The sequence below is a fragment of the Micropterus dolomieu genome, linkage group LG23, assembly GCF_021292245.1.
Source record: "Micropterus dolomieu isolate WLL.071019.BEF.003 ecotype Adirondacks linkage group LG23, ASM2129224v1, whole genome shotgun sequence".
Lineage (NCBI taxonomy): Eukaryota > Metazoa > Chordata > Actinopteri > Centrarchiformes > Centrarchidae > Micropterus > Micropterus dolomieu.
Genome location: NC_060172.1, coordinates 20,904,645 through 20,923,002, shown reverse-complemented (window position 1 = coordinate 20,923,002; position 18,358 = coordinate 20,904,645). Strand labels below are relative to the sequence as shown.

At 40.8% G+C, this 18,358-nt stretch overlaps 1 protein-coding gene across 2 annotated transcripts in view; it reads right to left on the bottom strand.

The window, feature by feature from the left end:
- Positions 1-18,358, bottom strand: part of LOC123963089 (protocadherin Fat 3) — a 73,521-nt gene that overhangs the window by 25,676 nt on the left and 29,487 nt on the right. For both annotated transcript variants that reach the window (XM_046039613.1, XM_046039614.1), the window contains exons 9-33: positions 16,693-16,764; positions 15,063-15,199; positions 14,287-14,562; positions 13,915-14,125; positions 13,542-13,756; positions 13,209-13,367; positions 12,971-13,092; positions 12,650-12,832; positions 12,392-12,506; positions 11,993-12,274; positions 11,239-11,589; positions 10,433-10,606; positions 9,781-10,311; positions 8,556-8,920; positions 8,062-8,215; positions 7,356-7,463; positions 7,031-7,214; positions 6,461-6,681; positions 5,451-5,903; positions 4,890-5,024; positions 4,367-4,760; positions 3,477-3,673; positions 1,203-1,356; positions 859-1,092; positions 475-653 (exon numbers count right to left, since the gene is read on the bottom strand). In XM_046039613.1, the coding sequence (XP_045895569.1) occupies positions 475-653; positions 859-1,092; positions 1,203-1,356; positions 3,477-3,673; positions 4,367-4,760; positions 4,890-5,024; positions 5,451-5,903; positions 6,461-6,681; positions 7,031-7,214; positions 7,356-7,463; positions 8,062-8,215; positions 8,556-8,920; positions 9,781-10,311; positions 10,433-10,606; positions 11,239-11,589; positions 11,993-12,274; positions 12,392-12,506; positions 12,650-12,832; positions 12,971-13,092; positions 13,209-13,367; positions 13,542-13,756; positions 13,915-14,125; positions 14,287-14,562; positions 15,063-15,199; positions 16,693-16,764 (5,606 nt within the window). The remainder of the gene's footprint in view (positions 1-474; positions 654-858; positions 1,093-1,202; positions 1,357-3,476; positions 3,674-4,366; positions 4,761-4,889; positions 5,025-5,450; positions 5,904-6,460; positions 6,682-7,030; positions 7,215-7,355; positions 7,464-8,061; positions 8,216-8,555; positions 8,921-9,780; positions 10,312-10,432; positions 10,607-11,238; positions 11,590-11,992; positions 12,275-12,391; positions 12,507-12,649; positions 12,833-12,970; positions 13,093-13,208; positions 13,368-13,541; positions 13,757-13,914; positions 14,126-14,286; positions 14,563-15,062; positions 15,200-16,692; positions 16,765-18,358) is intronic.

The following is an 18,358-nucleotide window of genomic DNA, read 5'->3' as shown; positions in this document are numbered from 1 at the left end:
TCATTGGCTTCTCTTATCCGTGTGTATGGACAGAAATACAGATTGCACATCACCAGATGGATGACTCCATGGCTGACTAATCTGTAATTTAATATGCAGTGGATAATTCTAATTACGTTATTGTGGTAAAATGGTTTAATTACATAATCATATTTGTATTTTTAGAAAAAAAATGATGCTAATTACTCAGAAGCTGTATTAATTGCTCTGTATCTGATTTAATTACTCAGAAAAACATGATTATATCACCTAAAATATAAATGTGCTGAGGCCTGTGGTGAATCTTAATAATGAACGTTTTATTTATTTATTTATTTATTTAATTATTCCAACTAGCATTTATTTCAGAATAAGTGGCAGCTTTCTAGGGGATCATGAATTTGAAGCAACACTCTCTGTGGTTAGGATTAGTGGATACACTGGATAGCATGGCAAAAAATACATCTTTGATTGTGTGTCACTGGGACCACCAACCTGTGAGGACAGTGCCCCCTGTTGCCCAGCTTGGTCAGTGGCCAGGACACGAACATGGTAGGTGTCTCGGCTCTCTCTGTCCAGAGATTTTTCGAGAATTACCATCCCAGATATCGGGTCAATGGAAAATAATCCATTAACTGAATCCACCAAAGAATAGACCACTGTACGGTTAAAACCTGGAGAGAACAGAGGACAAATTCATGGACACCCAAGACTAAATATCACACCAAAATGTCCCTCTTCCTGTTCGTGGTAATCATCGTTTTTTAATTACAGGGTATTTATAGATACATGCATTATGTAGGACACTTTTTTGTTTGTTATCATCCTTGCTAAACATGTTATACTTCCAACATATAAAAGCATATCATACCAACGTACCTTCATCAGGGTCCCTGGCTTGCAGTCGGGTAAGCAAAGCCTTGGGGGCAGCATTCTCATACACACTAGCTAGGTAATGTGTAGAGGAGAAAGAGGGGGCATTGTCATTCACGTCCAGCACTTTGAGAGAAATGTCAGAGCGGCAAAACAGCCCTCCTCCATCAGTTGCCTGGGCAATGAGTTTGTAGGTGGCCGTCATTTCTCGGTCCATGACAGTGGCCGTACGCAGCTCACCTTGAGACACAAATGGAGAGGTGTATAAAGCTGCAGAAAAGACGTTTAATCTGTGATGTATATTGTTTTGATCATCCAAAAACCTAAAGAAAAATAATAACTGAATGTACCAGTGTTTGCATCCATGTAGAAGTCTTCGACCCCGATGCCAAAAAGTGAATACTGGATCTCAGCGCTGGAGCCTGAGTCAGCATCTGTTGCGCCCACTGTCAGAATGCCCTTGTTAGTGGAAATATCCTCAGGAAAAGAGGCACTATACACCGCCTGGGGCAACACACACACACACACACACACACACACACACACAGACCCACACACAAATAGATATACAAGCACAAAGTGAAACCACACTGTCTGAAAAAATAAAAAAATCTGTTCAACACATCAAAAACACATTAAAATGTCGGGCGCTGCATCCATTATCCCTGCTGATAGATTGACAGCCGATTCAAGTGCCCTTTTCTGACCCTGTCGCCACTCCTGCCACTGACTGGCTGTAGAAATGAACTTTGTGACCTCACTATTTCATCGAACACAGACAAGCACAATGGGAAAACTACTGTAGTGTGTCCACGCACAATGCAGCACATCCCACCCTTCTGCTTTTGCGCATCCCGTAATTTATTTTATTTTATTTAGACAAAATATTATTAGTCCATTGACTGATTAGTCGATAGAAAATGAATGCCAAGGGTTACGATAATTGATATCATAAGTCACTTCTCTGACTTCCAGACATTCTCTGGTTCTAGCTTCTCAAATGTGAGGATTTACTGCTTGTCTCTGTTTTATATAATTGAAAACTGAATATCTTTATATTTTTGACTGCTTGTCGGACAAAGCAAATCATTTAAGAAATTGTACAGTGTCTGACCCGACTCTGAATGTGTTGATGCTGCTACCATGTAATGCCAGAGTAACCCCTTTGTAGCTACACAGGCCCGACTTGTCTAAGAACAGAAAGAATATAAGAGGAGAACAGGGAGGCAGAGAAGGCTGATTTTAAAGAGAATGTATGAGAGATTGAAGGGAGAACAAAGTTTCTCAACTAATTATGATAAATTGAAGAATTGCAGAATACTACTGAATGAAAAGGGGCATTTCCAAAAAACCACACTGCCCAATTATTTTCCTCTCATATATCAGCTATTGACACAGCATTGATGCCAATTTTAGAGTGAGTCTGAAAGTAGCAAGGTTGGAATTAGCACACTTAGCTAAAGTTGAATTTTTATTTAATTTTTTTGCTATTTAATGTAATAATGTGATTCAGCATTCATTAGATTTCGACTGTGGGCATTTTTGGGCAAGATGATTATGTACCATATAAAAGCACTGACTGTATTAAATACGGACGTAGTCTCCGTGACGTCATCCATAGATTTTGAAAGAGCGATTGTGAAGCCCTTAATTATGCATAACTTTTAGACCAAATATAATTTTAACGGGTGAGAGCAAAAATCTTTTTGCCCCATGTAATACTAAATAATCAAGGAAATGCAGTTTTGGCACTTCCGCATTTGGCTTCATTTATCAGCCTTTGAAGTTGCCGCTCACGTTTTATGCAAGTTACAAACAGTACATTCAGTACATTCCTTGATATAATTAATATACAATTTGTTTGAATTCGTTCCCATTGAGTCTGTACTTTGATGCATGGCAGAACAGAGAATCAATATTTTAACTGAACTAATCCTGTTCAACAACAGCCCCAGATTTAGGCTGTTTTAGTTTAAAAATATTGCACATAAAGTACATATGCACATTATTCAACACACACATTTTCTGAGCTAAGCCACCCTTGAAATTACCCAAGAGGAAGTTCACAATCATGAGTGTCAAGAGGTGTCAAGAGGTGTGGTGAGATTGACAATAACAGAAATATGGTATTAAATAATTAAATAACTCATCATCAGTTAATAATGCATGCATTCATTTGTACAGTTTTGTGTTTAGTATTTACAAAATGGAGGAGTGCAATTACTACTGCATATGTTGCCATCTGCTTTTGCATGACATGTTTTATGATAAAACACAACAATAATTTAATTTACTTAAAATATATTTGTTTACAAACTCACCCCAACTGATAAATTATTCACTTTTCAACCATGTTTATCAAAGAAACATTTGTTCTATAGTCACAATAACTTTTCACTAATATTTACTATTGACTGTATTATTGTTTCTCTTTTTAGACAAAACACTAATTGGAATGTGGTTAGCATGGAGACAATGGCAGATAAAGGCAGTTACTCTACTATGAATCCTAAAAAAAGCAAAATGACATAGTAGTTCATCTTCATACATTCCACAATCTGTTCTATGTTTGTTTGCTTGGGATATTTTTATTTGATCCACTCTCATTCGTCTGCAACCCTAACCTGGTTGCAGATGGGACTGTTGTCATTGGCATCCATGACGGTAACTTCCACTGTAGTACGAGCGATATATAGGCCATCGCTCGCTGTGATGTTGAGCAGATACCAGTCCTGCTGCTCACGGTCCAGCAGACCACTCACGTAAACCTTCCATTCTCCCTGCACCAGGGCCAGGCCAAACACTCCCCGCGGGTTTCCCCCTGCGGATTACACAGATGGGGATTAAAAGGATGACACTAACACAACAAAAAGACAGACACACACTCACAAATGATGCACATATTCTTTGGCAATCAATAAACATCTATCATCAGAGTGTAAATTAGGCTGGTGGTGTAGTAGCAATGGCCTTTTAAAGCTGACCTTTTATTAAAATGCTTCTATTAGGCCAATCAATATTTTTTAATGGCAGAACAAAAAACCAAAATATATCACCCTTAGTGATTATCAGTTCACAATTATGTGAATGGAAAACATCAAGCTCTGTGTCAAGGTGAGTGTTTTGCTTGAGAGGCCTCACAATGTTTTTTATTACCCCAATCACAACAATCATTTAAAGCAGAGGCTCTGTTGGTTCTATTGAAAACTCTATACAGTTTGTTACCAAGCATTGTTCTCTCACTTATGTTGTGAATGTGAACTTATGTGAAATGTTTTATGTATTATGCATGCCTTGTAATATCTAAATTAAAAGGAAATACAAAAACAAAAGGTTAGTTGTGTTTGACATTTGAGTTAAATTAATTTAAAATTTGACCTTTACTAATGGCGACCCCATTAGACCAGTGAATACTTTTTATGCAACACAACCTCATCTCACTAAATGAGGGGAAATTTTTGCAGCACAGAATGTGATGAACTACATTATGTTAGTGTTCTCTTCATTTCCTCACCAGTGATGTAAAAGCTGACGAGGCGGTTTTGATCTGCGCTGTCTCGATCTTTGGTTTTTAGAACAGCTACCACCTCACCGAGGGGATCACTCTCCTTTACTGCACCCCGGTACAACTCCCTCTCAAACCGCGGCGGGTTGTCGTTAACATCTGACACAGTGATGGTTACCACTGTGGTGGAGGAGAGAGACTGTAACTCCCCCAGATCTGAGGCCACAACTTCAAAGCTGTAGCTGGAGCAGGCCTCGTGGTCCATCTGACTGACTGTGGTGATCCAGCCTGTTTTACTGTCAATAGCAAAGACGGAACTTGTGGTGATGGGGCCACTGAGGTAGCGAGCGTCTTTTGTCATGTCCAAGTTGTAGGTGAGCAGAGGTCCCAGGCTGTAGGTTACCTAAAAAAGATTTTTAAAAAGTAACTTTTCACAATATCCCCACAGTCTGAACTGAATAACTGTAGTGAGTGTACTTTACACATGACTGTACACATGTGTAGCAAAATACAAAAATAACCTGTCACACACCTGCCCATTAGAGCCCCAGTCTGGATCAAGTGCACGCACTTGGACCACTCTTGTCCCAACTGGCATCCCCTCCATCACTGTGGCTACATAGGTGTTAGTCTCAAAGACTGGCTTGTTGTCATTCACATCTAGGATCTGCAAAATGACAATTCTTTACTTAGTTTATATTTTACTAAAAAAGAAAATGCACCAGGAACTAAAATTCACACATTATTTGAGATTTTACTTGTGTGTTTTTAAATGTTGTTTATTTTTTATTGTGAGAATGGAAACAGCTTTGACAGTCACTGCTATACCTGCTTTTCATTGAGGTGCTAAGCAAAACGCGTTGCTCTTATCAATGTTAAAACATCCCATATCATTTAGTTTTAATGGCTGCTTCAACCACTTTTGTCGGACTCATTGCAATTCCCTTTTTTGACACATATTTATTATTTTCAGGCTGTTTGAGTGCTTGAAAAATTTCAGTTTTCTGTAGTTTTTTTTATTATATTTTATTTATTAACATCAAATTCAATTCACCTGGGCTAACAGGTTTTATGTTTTCTGTGTACCACCAACCTTAACCTCCAGGTCCACAGTGGAGATGGACTCGATCAGGTCTCTTCTTGTTGTTGCTGCAACCTTAAAGCGAAAGATGCTGATCTGTTCATAGTCTAGAGGCTTGACCAGACGGATCAGACCTGTTTCCCTTTCCACCAGAAATGTCCCTCCCTGGTTGCTGTCGAACGTCTCTCCTCCAACTGTGGTGAAGAACCCCGTCTGTCCAGTGGCCATATAAACAGACCCCAGGGCTGTTCCCACTGCTGTGTCCTCAGGGATGGTGAAGGAGTACTGAGGCTGGCTGAAGGAGGGAACAAATGCATCTGGTGGGACAACGTGGATGAAGGCTGACACCAGTGAGTGTTTGGCCGGAGAACCGCAGTCTGTGGCTTTAACAAAGAAGGACAGCACAGTCCCCTGAAGGTGGTCCACGGTGCTTTTAGTCATCATCCAACCGCTGTCTGGCTCCACCTGGGCACCAGCAAAATCACAATGCCATTTAAAATTATTAGATTATTAGAGATAATAATCCTAGGTAGTAATAGAGCTTAGATTTGACTCTCAGCTGAAAAATTATTATTATTATTATATTATTCACATTATGTCTATACTACAGCTTTTTGTTTCATTTGCAGGAATAACTATTTAATTGTGTTTCCCCTTAGAGCAACAAAAACTGACCAAGAGCATCAATCTCAATACAACATTGTTTTTATTTGAAGAGCAAAAACGTATAATTACAGTTACAACAGATGGCTGTTACTTCAATGAAATGGGAAAGAGGTATCAGTTGAGAATACCTCTTAATTGAAAATCAGGGTTGTAGCATAAATTATGAGTGATGATATGGTTTGCTCTCATTAAATATATTTGTTGAGGTTTAGATGTGGTTAGAGTTTTTGTGTTTTTTTCTTGAGGTAACTGAGAAGATGTTTGCAACTCCATTAAAAATAAGCATACTGCTATGTAGTGCAAATGTGTTTTATAAACTACAGTAGTCTGATGTATAAAGAGTGAGATGTCCTGACCTCCAGAACATCAACCAGTGATAGGCGTGCCTCGCTGTAAAGGGAGTAGGTGATCCTCCCATTAGACCCAGCGTCAGGGTCAGTGGCTTGGATCTGTGTGACCAGAGAACCTTTGGCAACATTTGCTTTAATGCTCATACGATACTCCACAGCTCTGAACCGAGGAGCGTTGTCATTCTCATCAGCAAGAACCACTCGCACTGTGCAAAACGATGCACGGCCTGGAGAAATAACAAATAATGTAAATATACATGTACAGATTCAACAAATGTACGTAGTTTTAATACAGACGGACATAATTTGCATTCATAATTTTTTTTCTACTGTTGCATTCAATTTAAGTCATTCTGCAAGATAAAATCTAATGCATATGTAATGACTGTGCTTAAATATTCCCTGACCTTCAGGAGTTTGAGATCTTATTATACAAAACCTATTATCTCACAGGCGATACCTGCGGTGCATTTACCAAAAAGACTTTATTACTCATGTACAAATGTTAGCTGAAGTGTAAGTCTTATATTGGCTCATTTGAAGATGGCTTTTTGTCAGAATATCAGTGTTTAATACCTCCACCATCCAGGGCCATAACGGTCAGCACAGTGTCTTTGTTAAGAGGGTTTTCTCTATCTAATTTCTGAACAGTGGATATGACTCCATCTGCATCAATGGTGAACTGAATTTTCCCCAGGTCATTGATGAAGGAGTAGGTGATCTGGCCAAACAGCCCGGAGTCCTCGTCTGTTGCACGAACCTGGGGGTCCATACAGAGAGTCAGAGGACAAGGTCAGATTAGTCATTACAGGGCTTTATAACATAATTCATGTAGGAGGCTTCCTATTAAAAGTCCTGATGGAAATATAATTGTGAGTGATTAGTAAGAAGGCAAACTTACTTGAATGACCTTTGACCCTGGAGGGGCATTTTCTTGGACTTCAGCCAGGTAGAACCTCTGGCTGAACACTGGGCTGTACAGGTTGGCTCCCAACACACGTACAATCACCTGGGGATCACCATCATCGTTACAATCATAATCTCACCACCATCATCGTTGTGTCTGCTGGCATTTTGTTGATGCCATCACAATAATAATCACTGGCTGATTTGTCAGACAGGCCAGCAGTATGAGCATCAGGCTTGTGACGAAATGGTAAACGATGCTGCTGGAAACACTGTAATTACACTCTCTGACAGACTATTGTGGAGGTATGGTGTGTTCACATTATGTCAGAAGAAGAAGCAAACGAATGGGGTAACATGTTATTGCTACCGCATATAATGTGGACTATCAGAGATGTGGGATATCAGAGTCCCACATGTAATTACCAAGAGGCAGATGTGAATGCTTTTTCGCCCAGTTGGCAGCTCACCCTCATAGTAAATCCGATATGACATGAACACACATTAACCTCCAACTACAGAGCTGCTCAGCAGCCAGTGCTAGAAAATATGAGTCATACTGGACAGCTGCAAATGTGTGTAACAAATTTGAAGTGAGGGGTTGCTAAAGAAGGTTACTCAGCTGTATAAACACTGCAACAGTTAGAAAAGAACAAATAAGTTGACAGAACTAAATTGTAACAGCAAAGAAGTAATCTCACCTGAGCAGTGCTGGTGAAGACGCCATCTGACACAGACACATTGAGTTGATATGAGAGTTGCATGCCTTGTCTCCTCTTGTTAGACAGACTGAGCACCCCTGTATCTGGCTCCATCATAAAAGTCATTCTCTCATTCCCAGAGAGAATACTGTACCTGAAGGCCAATTTAAAAAAATGTTGAACTATTGTACAATGTTATTTTGCTCAGAAGCTGCTGGAAACACACGTATCTACTTTTCATGAGAAGTGCGGGGCCAAAACTGCTTGAGAGAAAGATAAATAAAAGATGGAGTGAAAATTACTTTGAATTTTACAACCAAAACACAAAAACAAGACTGCCTGGTAAGTAACATGCTTTTCTGAACATAATGTACTAAAAAGTTTAGACAAAGATTCAGCTGGGTTCAATGGGGAACCATGTACAGCAACTCTAATCATCACTGGTACAAAACATTACAGAGAAAACACCAAACCCATACAGTTTATTTTCTTACCTCAGCCTTCGGGCGTCACAGATGTCAGCATCTGACGCCTGAACACAAGTCACAAAGTGTCCTCGGGGAGCCAGCTCATTGACAAAGGCCTCGTACAGCGCTTGGCTGAAATTAGGTGGGTTGTCGTTTGTGTCAGTAACAGTCACAGTGACACTAACATCACTGCTGAGGGCAGGGTCTCCACTGTCCGTCGCTCTGACAATGAAGTTGTAGCGTTGGATGAGCTCATAGTCAAGCAGGCGTGCCGTGAATACCAATCCGCTGTTACTGTCAATGTGGAAGTAGTCTCCGCTGTTGTAGATGTCAGATAGGATCTGGTAACTCACCACGGCGTTCTTTTCTGAGTCTTGGTCCTGGGCAAACACCTACAAGGAAAGTAACATTAAACTTTGCACTGCCTCATGCATAATTCAGGATCTGAATTGTTTACTCTGACATACTCTATAGCTACTACCAAATGAAAAAAGTAATTAAGTTCTGGACTTCACTGACATACTGGGCAATATCGCATCTAAAACCACATTAAAACATTGTCGAGCATCTCACAAGATCATCTTTACAGTTTTACAGTTTTGCTGCAACCATTGTCAGGTTGAGTGAAAAGAATAGTATCAATCAATAGTGATGATATTCTTGTTGGGGTGGAGGATGCAAAACTATTTTACTGTTGGCTTGATTCTGTGTAGGTGACAAAAAAACTTTATATTTTTAAAGTTAAATTTGCAGTGAATCAGTCTTTAAAAGCAAAGAGATAATCCATGCTAATGTTTAATAATAAGTCATCCCCTATGTAGTGAATAGTAGTGTAAAACCACTGAGCAAGCCCAGGTGTATTTTAGGGCAAAACAACCATTGGTGTGATCCAATGTTGTCCTAATTCTTGTTAAATTCCATAATAAAGTCAGATAAGGCCGTAACTTATTTTGAGGACTTCCTAACCTCAAGGAAATTGTTACTAAAAAAATAATCCAATAGTTTGGTGTCTATGAATTGTCTTGTGCGAACATGTTCCTTACTGCATAAAAAGCACTGGCCTATTATTCACTAAAGGTCAAAAGCTTCCACTGGGAAATTTCTAGAGAAATATCACACTTATCTTCTCATAAATAAATTATTTGGCATCTAATATTCATCCCCAATACTGCTGAAGTGAGTTTTAGGTGTAAACAATCATTCAGTAAGAGTACACACTGGAGTGCTTCAATACAGACACACACACACACACCTGTAATACTGTTGTTCCAATCATGGAGTTCTCAGCAAGCACAGAGGAGTATGAGGTGTTCTGGAACAGTGGCGGATTATCATTCACATCCAGCACGACGATGTCTACATCGACCTCAGACTTCGCCCCAGTCAGTGTATCTGTAGCCTTCACCGTTAGCCGGTAGTACTGCATGGTCTCAAAGTCTAGCGGGTAAATCACACTGATGATTCCTGTGTCAAAGCCAATGTCAAACTGGAGGGAAGGGTCTCCATCAGTAATAGTGAAGATGATGGTCTGGCCTTCAGGACTGGTGGCATTGATACAAAGGACAGAGGTGGAGACGGCCACATCCTCTCTGACAGTGACACCGTAGAAGGCCTTGTCAAACACTGGCATGGCTTTATTTACTATAGTAACAGGCAGCTCCACCTCTCGGGACAGCGGGGGGAAGCCACCATCAGTGGCCACAAGGACAACTTTGTACTCTGCGTTGGATAGGTCTGCCTCAAAGGCCCTCTTTAAGGTCAGCTCTCCAGTTACAGGGTTCACCTGCATGGGATATATAAATACTTGTTTGTAACATGAGGCACATGAGAATGTACAAACCCATGACTTGAAATGTATAGCTCCCCATAAGAAATTAAGGAACCATTTAAGAGCAGGCTGTCACCTGAAAGTTCCTGTGCTCCTGCTTAAGTCTATAAGTCACTTCTCCATTCCGACCGTAGTCTCTGTCAATGGCTGAGACCCTGAAAATAGCTGATCCTGGCTCTGCTTCCACTTGCACTGCAGCATAGTAGGGGAGGTTCACAAATTCTGGAGCGTTGTCGTTTACATCCTCCACCTAGAGAAAGAAAGGTTGTCTTAAGTAAATCCAGTGGGTTCATTGTAAAGAAAATACAAAAAAAGACTTTGGTGTGACCCGAGGGCTTAAATAAGTCCTAACATTTGGTAACAGGATCAGTTCACTGTTTGATGATGATCAATGTCGTACTACACAATTATGATAAACAACAAATATACAGTAACTTTGTGCACCTTCTAGAATATATTCTTGATCAGACGGTTCCAACATTTTATTAAAGCCACTGTGCATCATGAAATATTTAAAACCAAAACACGATGTTTATTGGAGTTGCACCCTTGTAAAAAAAAATCTAACATCAAACAAAAAACGAAAAACAAAGCATCAAACAAAACTTCTGCATGAGATCTTCAGATCTTGAAAATATGTACATGTAGATTCCCGAACTAAATTGCAAAAATGAGTCATCAGACTTACAAAGGGTTTGCATGAACGAATGTGTTGTTTCACAAAGAAAAACAAACTTTATGGACTAAACAAAAAGACACATACAGTAAGTTAGTAAGAAAACGTGTGTCTACATCAAAGTGTCTGTGCACATGGGAAAAAAGACAGAGAAGAGAAAGAATAAAATAACACACACTCTTTTACACACAGAGTTTCACACCCACCTGAACTTGTACAGTCACCCTGGCCACCCTCAGTATTTCATCTTCTCTGCTGACCTCCACCACCAGCTCGTACCTCTCTCTCTCCTCTCGGTCAAAAGGCACACCGGTGGTGAGCACCACTCCGCAGGTCGGCCGGATCGTGAAGAGTCCTCCAGGGTTCAGCAGAGTATACTTGAGTGGCTCATTGAGGCGGTGGCCGACTGTGTTGACAACAGTCACTAAAGTGACATTGGGTATGTTCTCTTGGATCGAGGCGGAGTAGATTGGGAAGGTGAAGAGCAGGCCACTCTCTACAGCTTCTCGGACAAGCACGGTGACTGATGCCGTGCTGGAGAAACGTCCGTCCCACACCTTGAACAAATACAGAAGGGTAAGAGTTCCTTGTTGGGCACTCAGCACAAGTGGAAAGGATTTCTTTGCATTTATTTGACAGCTGACTCACAATAGGCTAATGCAGAGGACATTTAGATGGCGATGAGGACTTTGCATGCACTCCCCTTTTTCTCTCTTAAAAATAAAATAAAAAAACAACTCTGGGGCATGGTGCCCTAGAGACCACCCATCTACTGGTGTCAACTAGCTGACGTATTCTACATCAAGACACTGAATAACTATGGACTCTGTGTGCACACTTCTGCAGCTGACCCTGTGCTCTGACTTTCCTGTGGAAATCACTGTTATGAAAGCCAGTCTAATCTAACTGCATGCTGTTCATATAAGCTAGTGACAGGATACAAATTTAAGTGTCACTTACCTTCACATTAAAGCGGTAACGGTCTTTATTGAGGTTCTGATTGATGACAGACACAACTCCAGTGTAGCGCTCCACAGAAAAGTACTCCACATTACTGTCCACCAGAGAGTAAAGTAGCTGGGAGCTGATGGACTTGTCAGGGTTCAGGGTGAGGTCAGAGGTCATATCAGGGTCAAAAGCCTCAACCCTAATGACCTCGACACCCACGTAGGTTGGCAGGAGGAGTACTGCCTCATAAATGTCTTGTGATAACTTTGGAGGTGAGTCATTGACATTGATTACCTAAGACAGGGTATGCACAGAGTAAAAATAATGTCTACAAATAACATAAGAATCAAAATGAGTCAAGAGTGGTTCATGAAGCAGTGAAAGCTGAATCAGATATAGTCATTTATTTACCTTTATAACCACCTCTGCTGGGCTGTCAGCACTCCTAGAAGGCTGACCACTGTCTCTAACATGAACCCGGAAGACAAACTCAGAGAAGGTCTCATAGTCCAGACTGGCAATTGTCCTAAAATAAATTGAGAACCATTCAAATAATAAGAAACCCATTCTTTGCTCTAGAAAATATGATATATATATATATATATCAGTTTATAGGCAGGTGAATCCTCAATAGTGATGCAGTTGATCTGGTTTCTACATTTCACCTACCGAATCGATCCAGTCCCGGAGTCCACGCTGAAAAACATACGAGCGGTCTCATCTAGGATCTGGAACACTAAGAGGGCATTGTGATTGCGGTCCTTATCGGTCGCGCGGATGACTAGAGGGTTCCCATCCTCTCCCAGAACCACACTGTTGACTGGAGCAGCCTCACTGATTGTGCCCACATACCTGTTAAGGTAAAAAGAGGACACCACTGTGAAAGAGGACAGCTATACTTGAATGACTTTAGAAAATTACATGTTGTCAGGACTCAGCACAGGTCAGCAAACAAGATAGGAGCATGTCAGTGATGCCCAGCACTGGTACCTGATTTGTTGGAAGACAGGTGGGCTATCATTGACATCCCCCACCTGGACGATGACAGTGGTGCTGGCCTCCACTCCAGCTATGCTCAGGGCATGCACCACCAGAAAGTAGGATGTTGTTTGCTGCCAAAAGAAGGAAAAGCATAACAGTTACATTCCATGAGTGAAAACAGTCATTGAGCTTTGGCATAGGTATATATTAACACACCTACTACACTGAAACACAAGCATTAACAAACCTCGAAGTCAAGTAGTTTGCGTGTGCTGATTACACCAGTATGATGATTGATAATAAAGCAGTGGTCCTCATTGCCCCTGGTGATATCATAAATGAGTGCTGAGCGACTGAGGGCACCAACGGTGATCACGTGTGTTCCAATAGTGCTGTTCTCCATTACCTGTAAATACATATACATTGGTGAACATTTTAGGCACTTTGGTGAGTTTTGTGCTCAATTTCATTGTCTAGATATTCACTATTTATCACTCCCTACCATCTTCCAGCCTTTCTATTCCATCTATCTTTCCCTTCCCACACCTCTCCCCCATGCACCCATCCTTTCAGTCTTTACCTCAGCCTGATACTCCTTCTGAGAGAATTTGGGGTTGGAGAAGTCGGAGAGTATCAAGGAGATGCGAGCTGAAGCTGTGGCCATTAATGGAGGAAATCCACTGTCTGTGACACGCACAGTGAGGGTGTAAAAGCCCACATTGGTGAGGTCCAGGTCCCTAGCAATGAAGATATGGCCTGTGGCATTATCGATGCTGAACACACCACCGGTGTTTCCTAAAAGTAGCGGAAAGGTTACAGGCATTAATACTGGTGAATTAGAAAGACAGACTTTTAATCCCAATTTAAGGACACAGTTTAAACCACTGTTAAAAAACACTAAAATAAAGAGACATAAAAATAATAAACTTCTTTACATTCAGATAGCATCACACCTGCTTCTATAGTATAGGTGAGTTGCCCATTAATCCCATTGTCTTTGTCTAAGGCTGTCACTTGTAGTACAGAAGTGCCTAAGGGAGAAGACTCATAGGCCACAGCATCATATACGGTGCTGGTGAAGTAGGGGATGTTGTCATTGGAGTCCTCCACTGCCACCAGGATGCGAGCCAGGTCACGGTTAAATGGAAACTCCTGATCTTTGACCTGGAGCGAAACGAGATATAAATATGTATAGCTTTGTAGGCGGTGATAAATGAAAGAAATCAGCTAAAATGAAGCAAGGCAGGGAAAGCTGCCAATAGGAGCATAATTTACACACATACAGACAGCTTGGTTGGCTGTTCCCATATTATTTCCCTACTCACCATGATAGTGAGGATGTGCTGCGTTCTGGCCTCATAGTCCAACCTGTCCGCAGTGTAGACAACTCCTGTACCAGGATTAACCCTGAACAGTCTCATACTGGCTGGGTCTACGCTGCCGTAGATGGAGAAGCTCAAACGGGCACGCTCGTCCATGTCTGAGGCTCTAACCTGGAGTAGCTCCATGTCAACTGGTATGTCCTCTGAGACACTGACGTCATAGGCTGGCTGTGAAAAGACTGGAGGGTTGTCGTTGCTGTCTAGTATTCGGATGAACACCTGATCGAGAAAGAGAAAGAAGGGGAGATTAAGAAGTCAAAGGTGGGGATTAGAATTATGCTCAGTATATTATTATTATATTATGTTGTTTATTAATTTACGATTAGAGAATTTACACCTCAATAAGTAATAGTTGTGGTATTTTTTCAAGCCTGGCGGGGTGTTTTCTAAGGGCCATGTGGGCAATTTTTGTATTTATACAAACACTTGACCTTTACTTGCAAAAAACTAATCCCATTAATCCACTGATTTCCCTACCAAGGAAGACCTAGTAGGCCAGCCAAGACAGCAGGGGCACATGGAATGCCAAAGACAGAGCAACAAAAAGCACATTTCATAGTCAGCAAGAGATAATTTCAGAAAAAGGGAGTGCAAGTGTAAGAAGGAGGATAGCTGAGCAAACAGCTCCCCTAAGAAGAGGTAACAATAATTTAATTTGATGTGGGTCTGAAGTGTATAAGAGACTGTGCCAGTGTATAACAAATCAAAAGTGTTTGTACCTGTGCTGTGGCAAAGTTGGTGCCATCTGTCACCTGTATAGTCATGTTGTACACAGACTGCAACTCTGCATCCAGGGGCTTGGCAACGACCAGAGTCCCCACCCCCACTTGAAGGTCAAATTGCATGTCAAAGCTCCCTGGAATAACACACACACACACACACACACACATATTTCACACAGAGTTTCAGTCATTTAGTATTCACTTTGTGTCCTAAACTCAGGTGCTCTAAGTTATTACTGTGTAATTGTTTTGGCCAGGTGCCTGCGTCTGGAGCTGGAGGGTCTGTGAAATAAACTGAACTGAAATGCTATGCAATGTAGCACCCGAACCCACTTGGCAGCCGGAGAGCTGTTAACAGCCACACAAACATCTGTCTTATCACTCCAAAACACAACCCATCTCACAGATCAAAAAACCTGCAGCCGGGTCTTTTCCACGGGCAGTGAGTGTACAGTTTAGAGGCTTAATGTTTGATTAGAGTGAGCGAGAGGATTGATGTACGTTAGGTATTCAGTACCCTCCTTCGTCTCATTCCAGCTTCTCTCTCGAGATATCTGGGGAGGTTGAGCTCTCCTCAGCATATGAATACTGATTGGGCATTTTTCACAGAACCACCGACGCGTGTTGAGTCGGAGCAAACCACAGGGATTCGCTTTTTTTTTCTGGAGGAGGGGTTGGTCAGTACTACACTGCAATCTCACAGCATCAAGAGTCTGCCGTTTCGTTCCTGTCTGTAAGGAGTGGCCTCCAGGGGGTCTGATAATACTTCAGATTCAGTTTTAGTATTTTTGGTAGCATCTGTATTTTACAACATACAGCAATACAATATCTGAACAGGTTGTTACAGGAATACTATATGTCTGCAGAAGAAATTGTGTAGTTTAGTCAATAAATTACGACTTAGTTTTGAAAAATGTCTGGACATAAATGATGTAACTATCGTTCTGTTAAATTGCCACTAATGTATGTTCCATTTGACAATGGTTTTTGACAGGACTAATAACTCAAAGGTGCCCTGTGGAGTTTTTGATCAATAGTGGTGCGGTAGAGCCATTTTTTTGAGTGGGTTTCTGTATGGTTTGTATTACAAATTCTACCACCACAAGAGCCCATATAAATTCTATCATTCACATGAATGTCGGCACAAAAAAATACAGACAGTGTTCTCCAGAAGAAGTGAGAGAAAGTTAACTATTGCCATAATATCAGTGACACAGCTAAACAGTTTTCTTTTCCCCTATTGTCACATAAAAATATGTTGGGTTGTCTATATTTGCAGAAAGATCATCAGGCAGACTCATAAACAAATTAAAACTGCCTTAACATTACAACATAGTCAGGTATTTTCAAATAGATTGCAGGCCAACTGTGTCATATCACCTCTCCACCGTCTTTCCAAAGTAGTAGCACAGTAGCTTAACTAATGATGTGAACTTGATGTACCTGGGCAGAGATAACAAACTAGTGCTGCTTGTGTGAAGATATGTGGGAATCCTTTTTCAAGCTCAGATCAATCAATTCTGCCTTTGGCTAAACAAGGTCCTGGCACTGCATGCTTCATTTTCAAAATTTCCCCAGACCTGGGGCATTTGAGGAGGAGGTGTGTCAACATGAGCTTTAACCAGACCTGTGTCAAGTGAGCAGTTTCTTCCACATGCATTCTGCGGAATGTAGAACATTTCTCTGGCAAGGCGTCCGCCTTAACGGTGAGAGAAAGAAAGAGAAGAAGATTATTAATATTTAGGGAGTCAAGGATATTCTTGTGATCAAAGGTCCGCGCCGACATTTATGTGTATTATGTAATTAAAGTGGACTTTCATTCGAATACTTCAGCACAGTATGGGAAATGTGACTCATTAATGGATGATATTCAAGTCCAATTCTTGAAGTTTGAAAGAAAAGATAATCACAATGCTTTAACTTTTTTGTAAAAAAAAAAAAAAAAAACGTGAAATATTAATGAGCTTCTCCTGCACAATTACTCCACTGATATCAACAGCAAGAGTGGAGCAGGAAAAAAAAACACATTTGCATTTTTTGTATCTTTGATGTGTGTGACTGAAGAAGAACAATCAAGTAATCAACTAATAATCAATTCCTTTTCATATTAATACCCAAGTAAGGCAGCTGGGTTTCTAGAATGATTTGTTTAATGAGAACTGTTGAATTGCAGTCAATAATGAGCTATTCACTGATTATCCTTATAAAGACTTGAATCAAGGGGCGAGACAAAGCTCCCTGATTTTAAACAGGCAGACAGGTATAGCCTTGGAGAAGATTCATTGTTTCTCCCAGAGCCAGAGCAGCAGTAGACGCTGTTATTTTATTGTCCTTTGTTTGCCAGTTTGCTTTTAGCAAAATAAACCTTTCAAAAGTTAAATGTTTTATATAGACAATGCACTTTTGCCTGTGTACAATTAATCTCAGCTACAAAATGTGTCAGTGGCCTTTTAATTTTAATAAGCTCATTTTGATTTTTAGAAATATCCACTAGATAACTTTCCAAAAACTTTCAGCAGTACCTCTCCAGCAGCGGAAGGTAATAGAAATCAACTGAAATGTGTCAAAGTGAGAGTAAAGTTGTTGTGAAGGTATGCAGTTTGAATCAAGAAATGTTTTTCAAATTTGCAACCTTTTACATTGCTTCCAGTGTGTTGGTTCCAGCTGACAGATCTGACCCTAAAAAACAAACTCTAATAACATACAGTGGGGGAAAAAAGTATTTGACCCCTTGCTGATTTTGCAGGTTTGCCCACTTAAAAAGAATGCAACAATCTACAATTTTAATCATATGTACATTCTAACAGTGAAAGACAGAATCCCAAAGAAAATTCCAGAAAATCACATCATATGAATTTATAAAAATTGATAACCATCTGATGAGGAAAAACAAGTATTTGACCCCCTGGACAAACAGCATGTTAATATTTTGTAGAAAAGCCATTATTGGCCAGCACAGATGTCAAACGGTTTTTATAGTTGGTGACAAGGTTTGTGCACATTTCGGCAGGGATGTTGGCCCACTCCTCCCTGCAGACAGCCTCCAAATCATTCAGGTTCCGAGGTTGTCGCCTGGCAACTCGAATTTTAAGCTCCCTCCCAAGATTTTCAATTGGATTCAGGTCTGGAGACTGGCTAGGCCACTCCAGAACCTTGATGTGCTTCTTCTTCAGCCATTCTTTTGTTGCTTTGGCAGTGTGCTTAGGGTCGTTGTCGTGCTGAAACACCCATCCTCGACCCATCTTCAGCTCTCTCACTGAGGGAAGGAGATGTTGGTCCAGAATTCCACGATA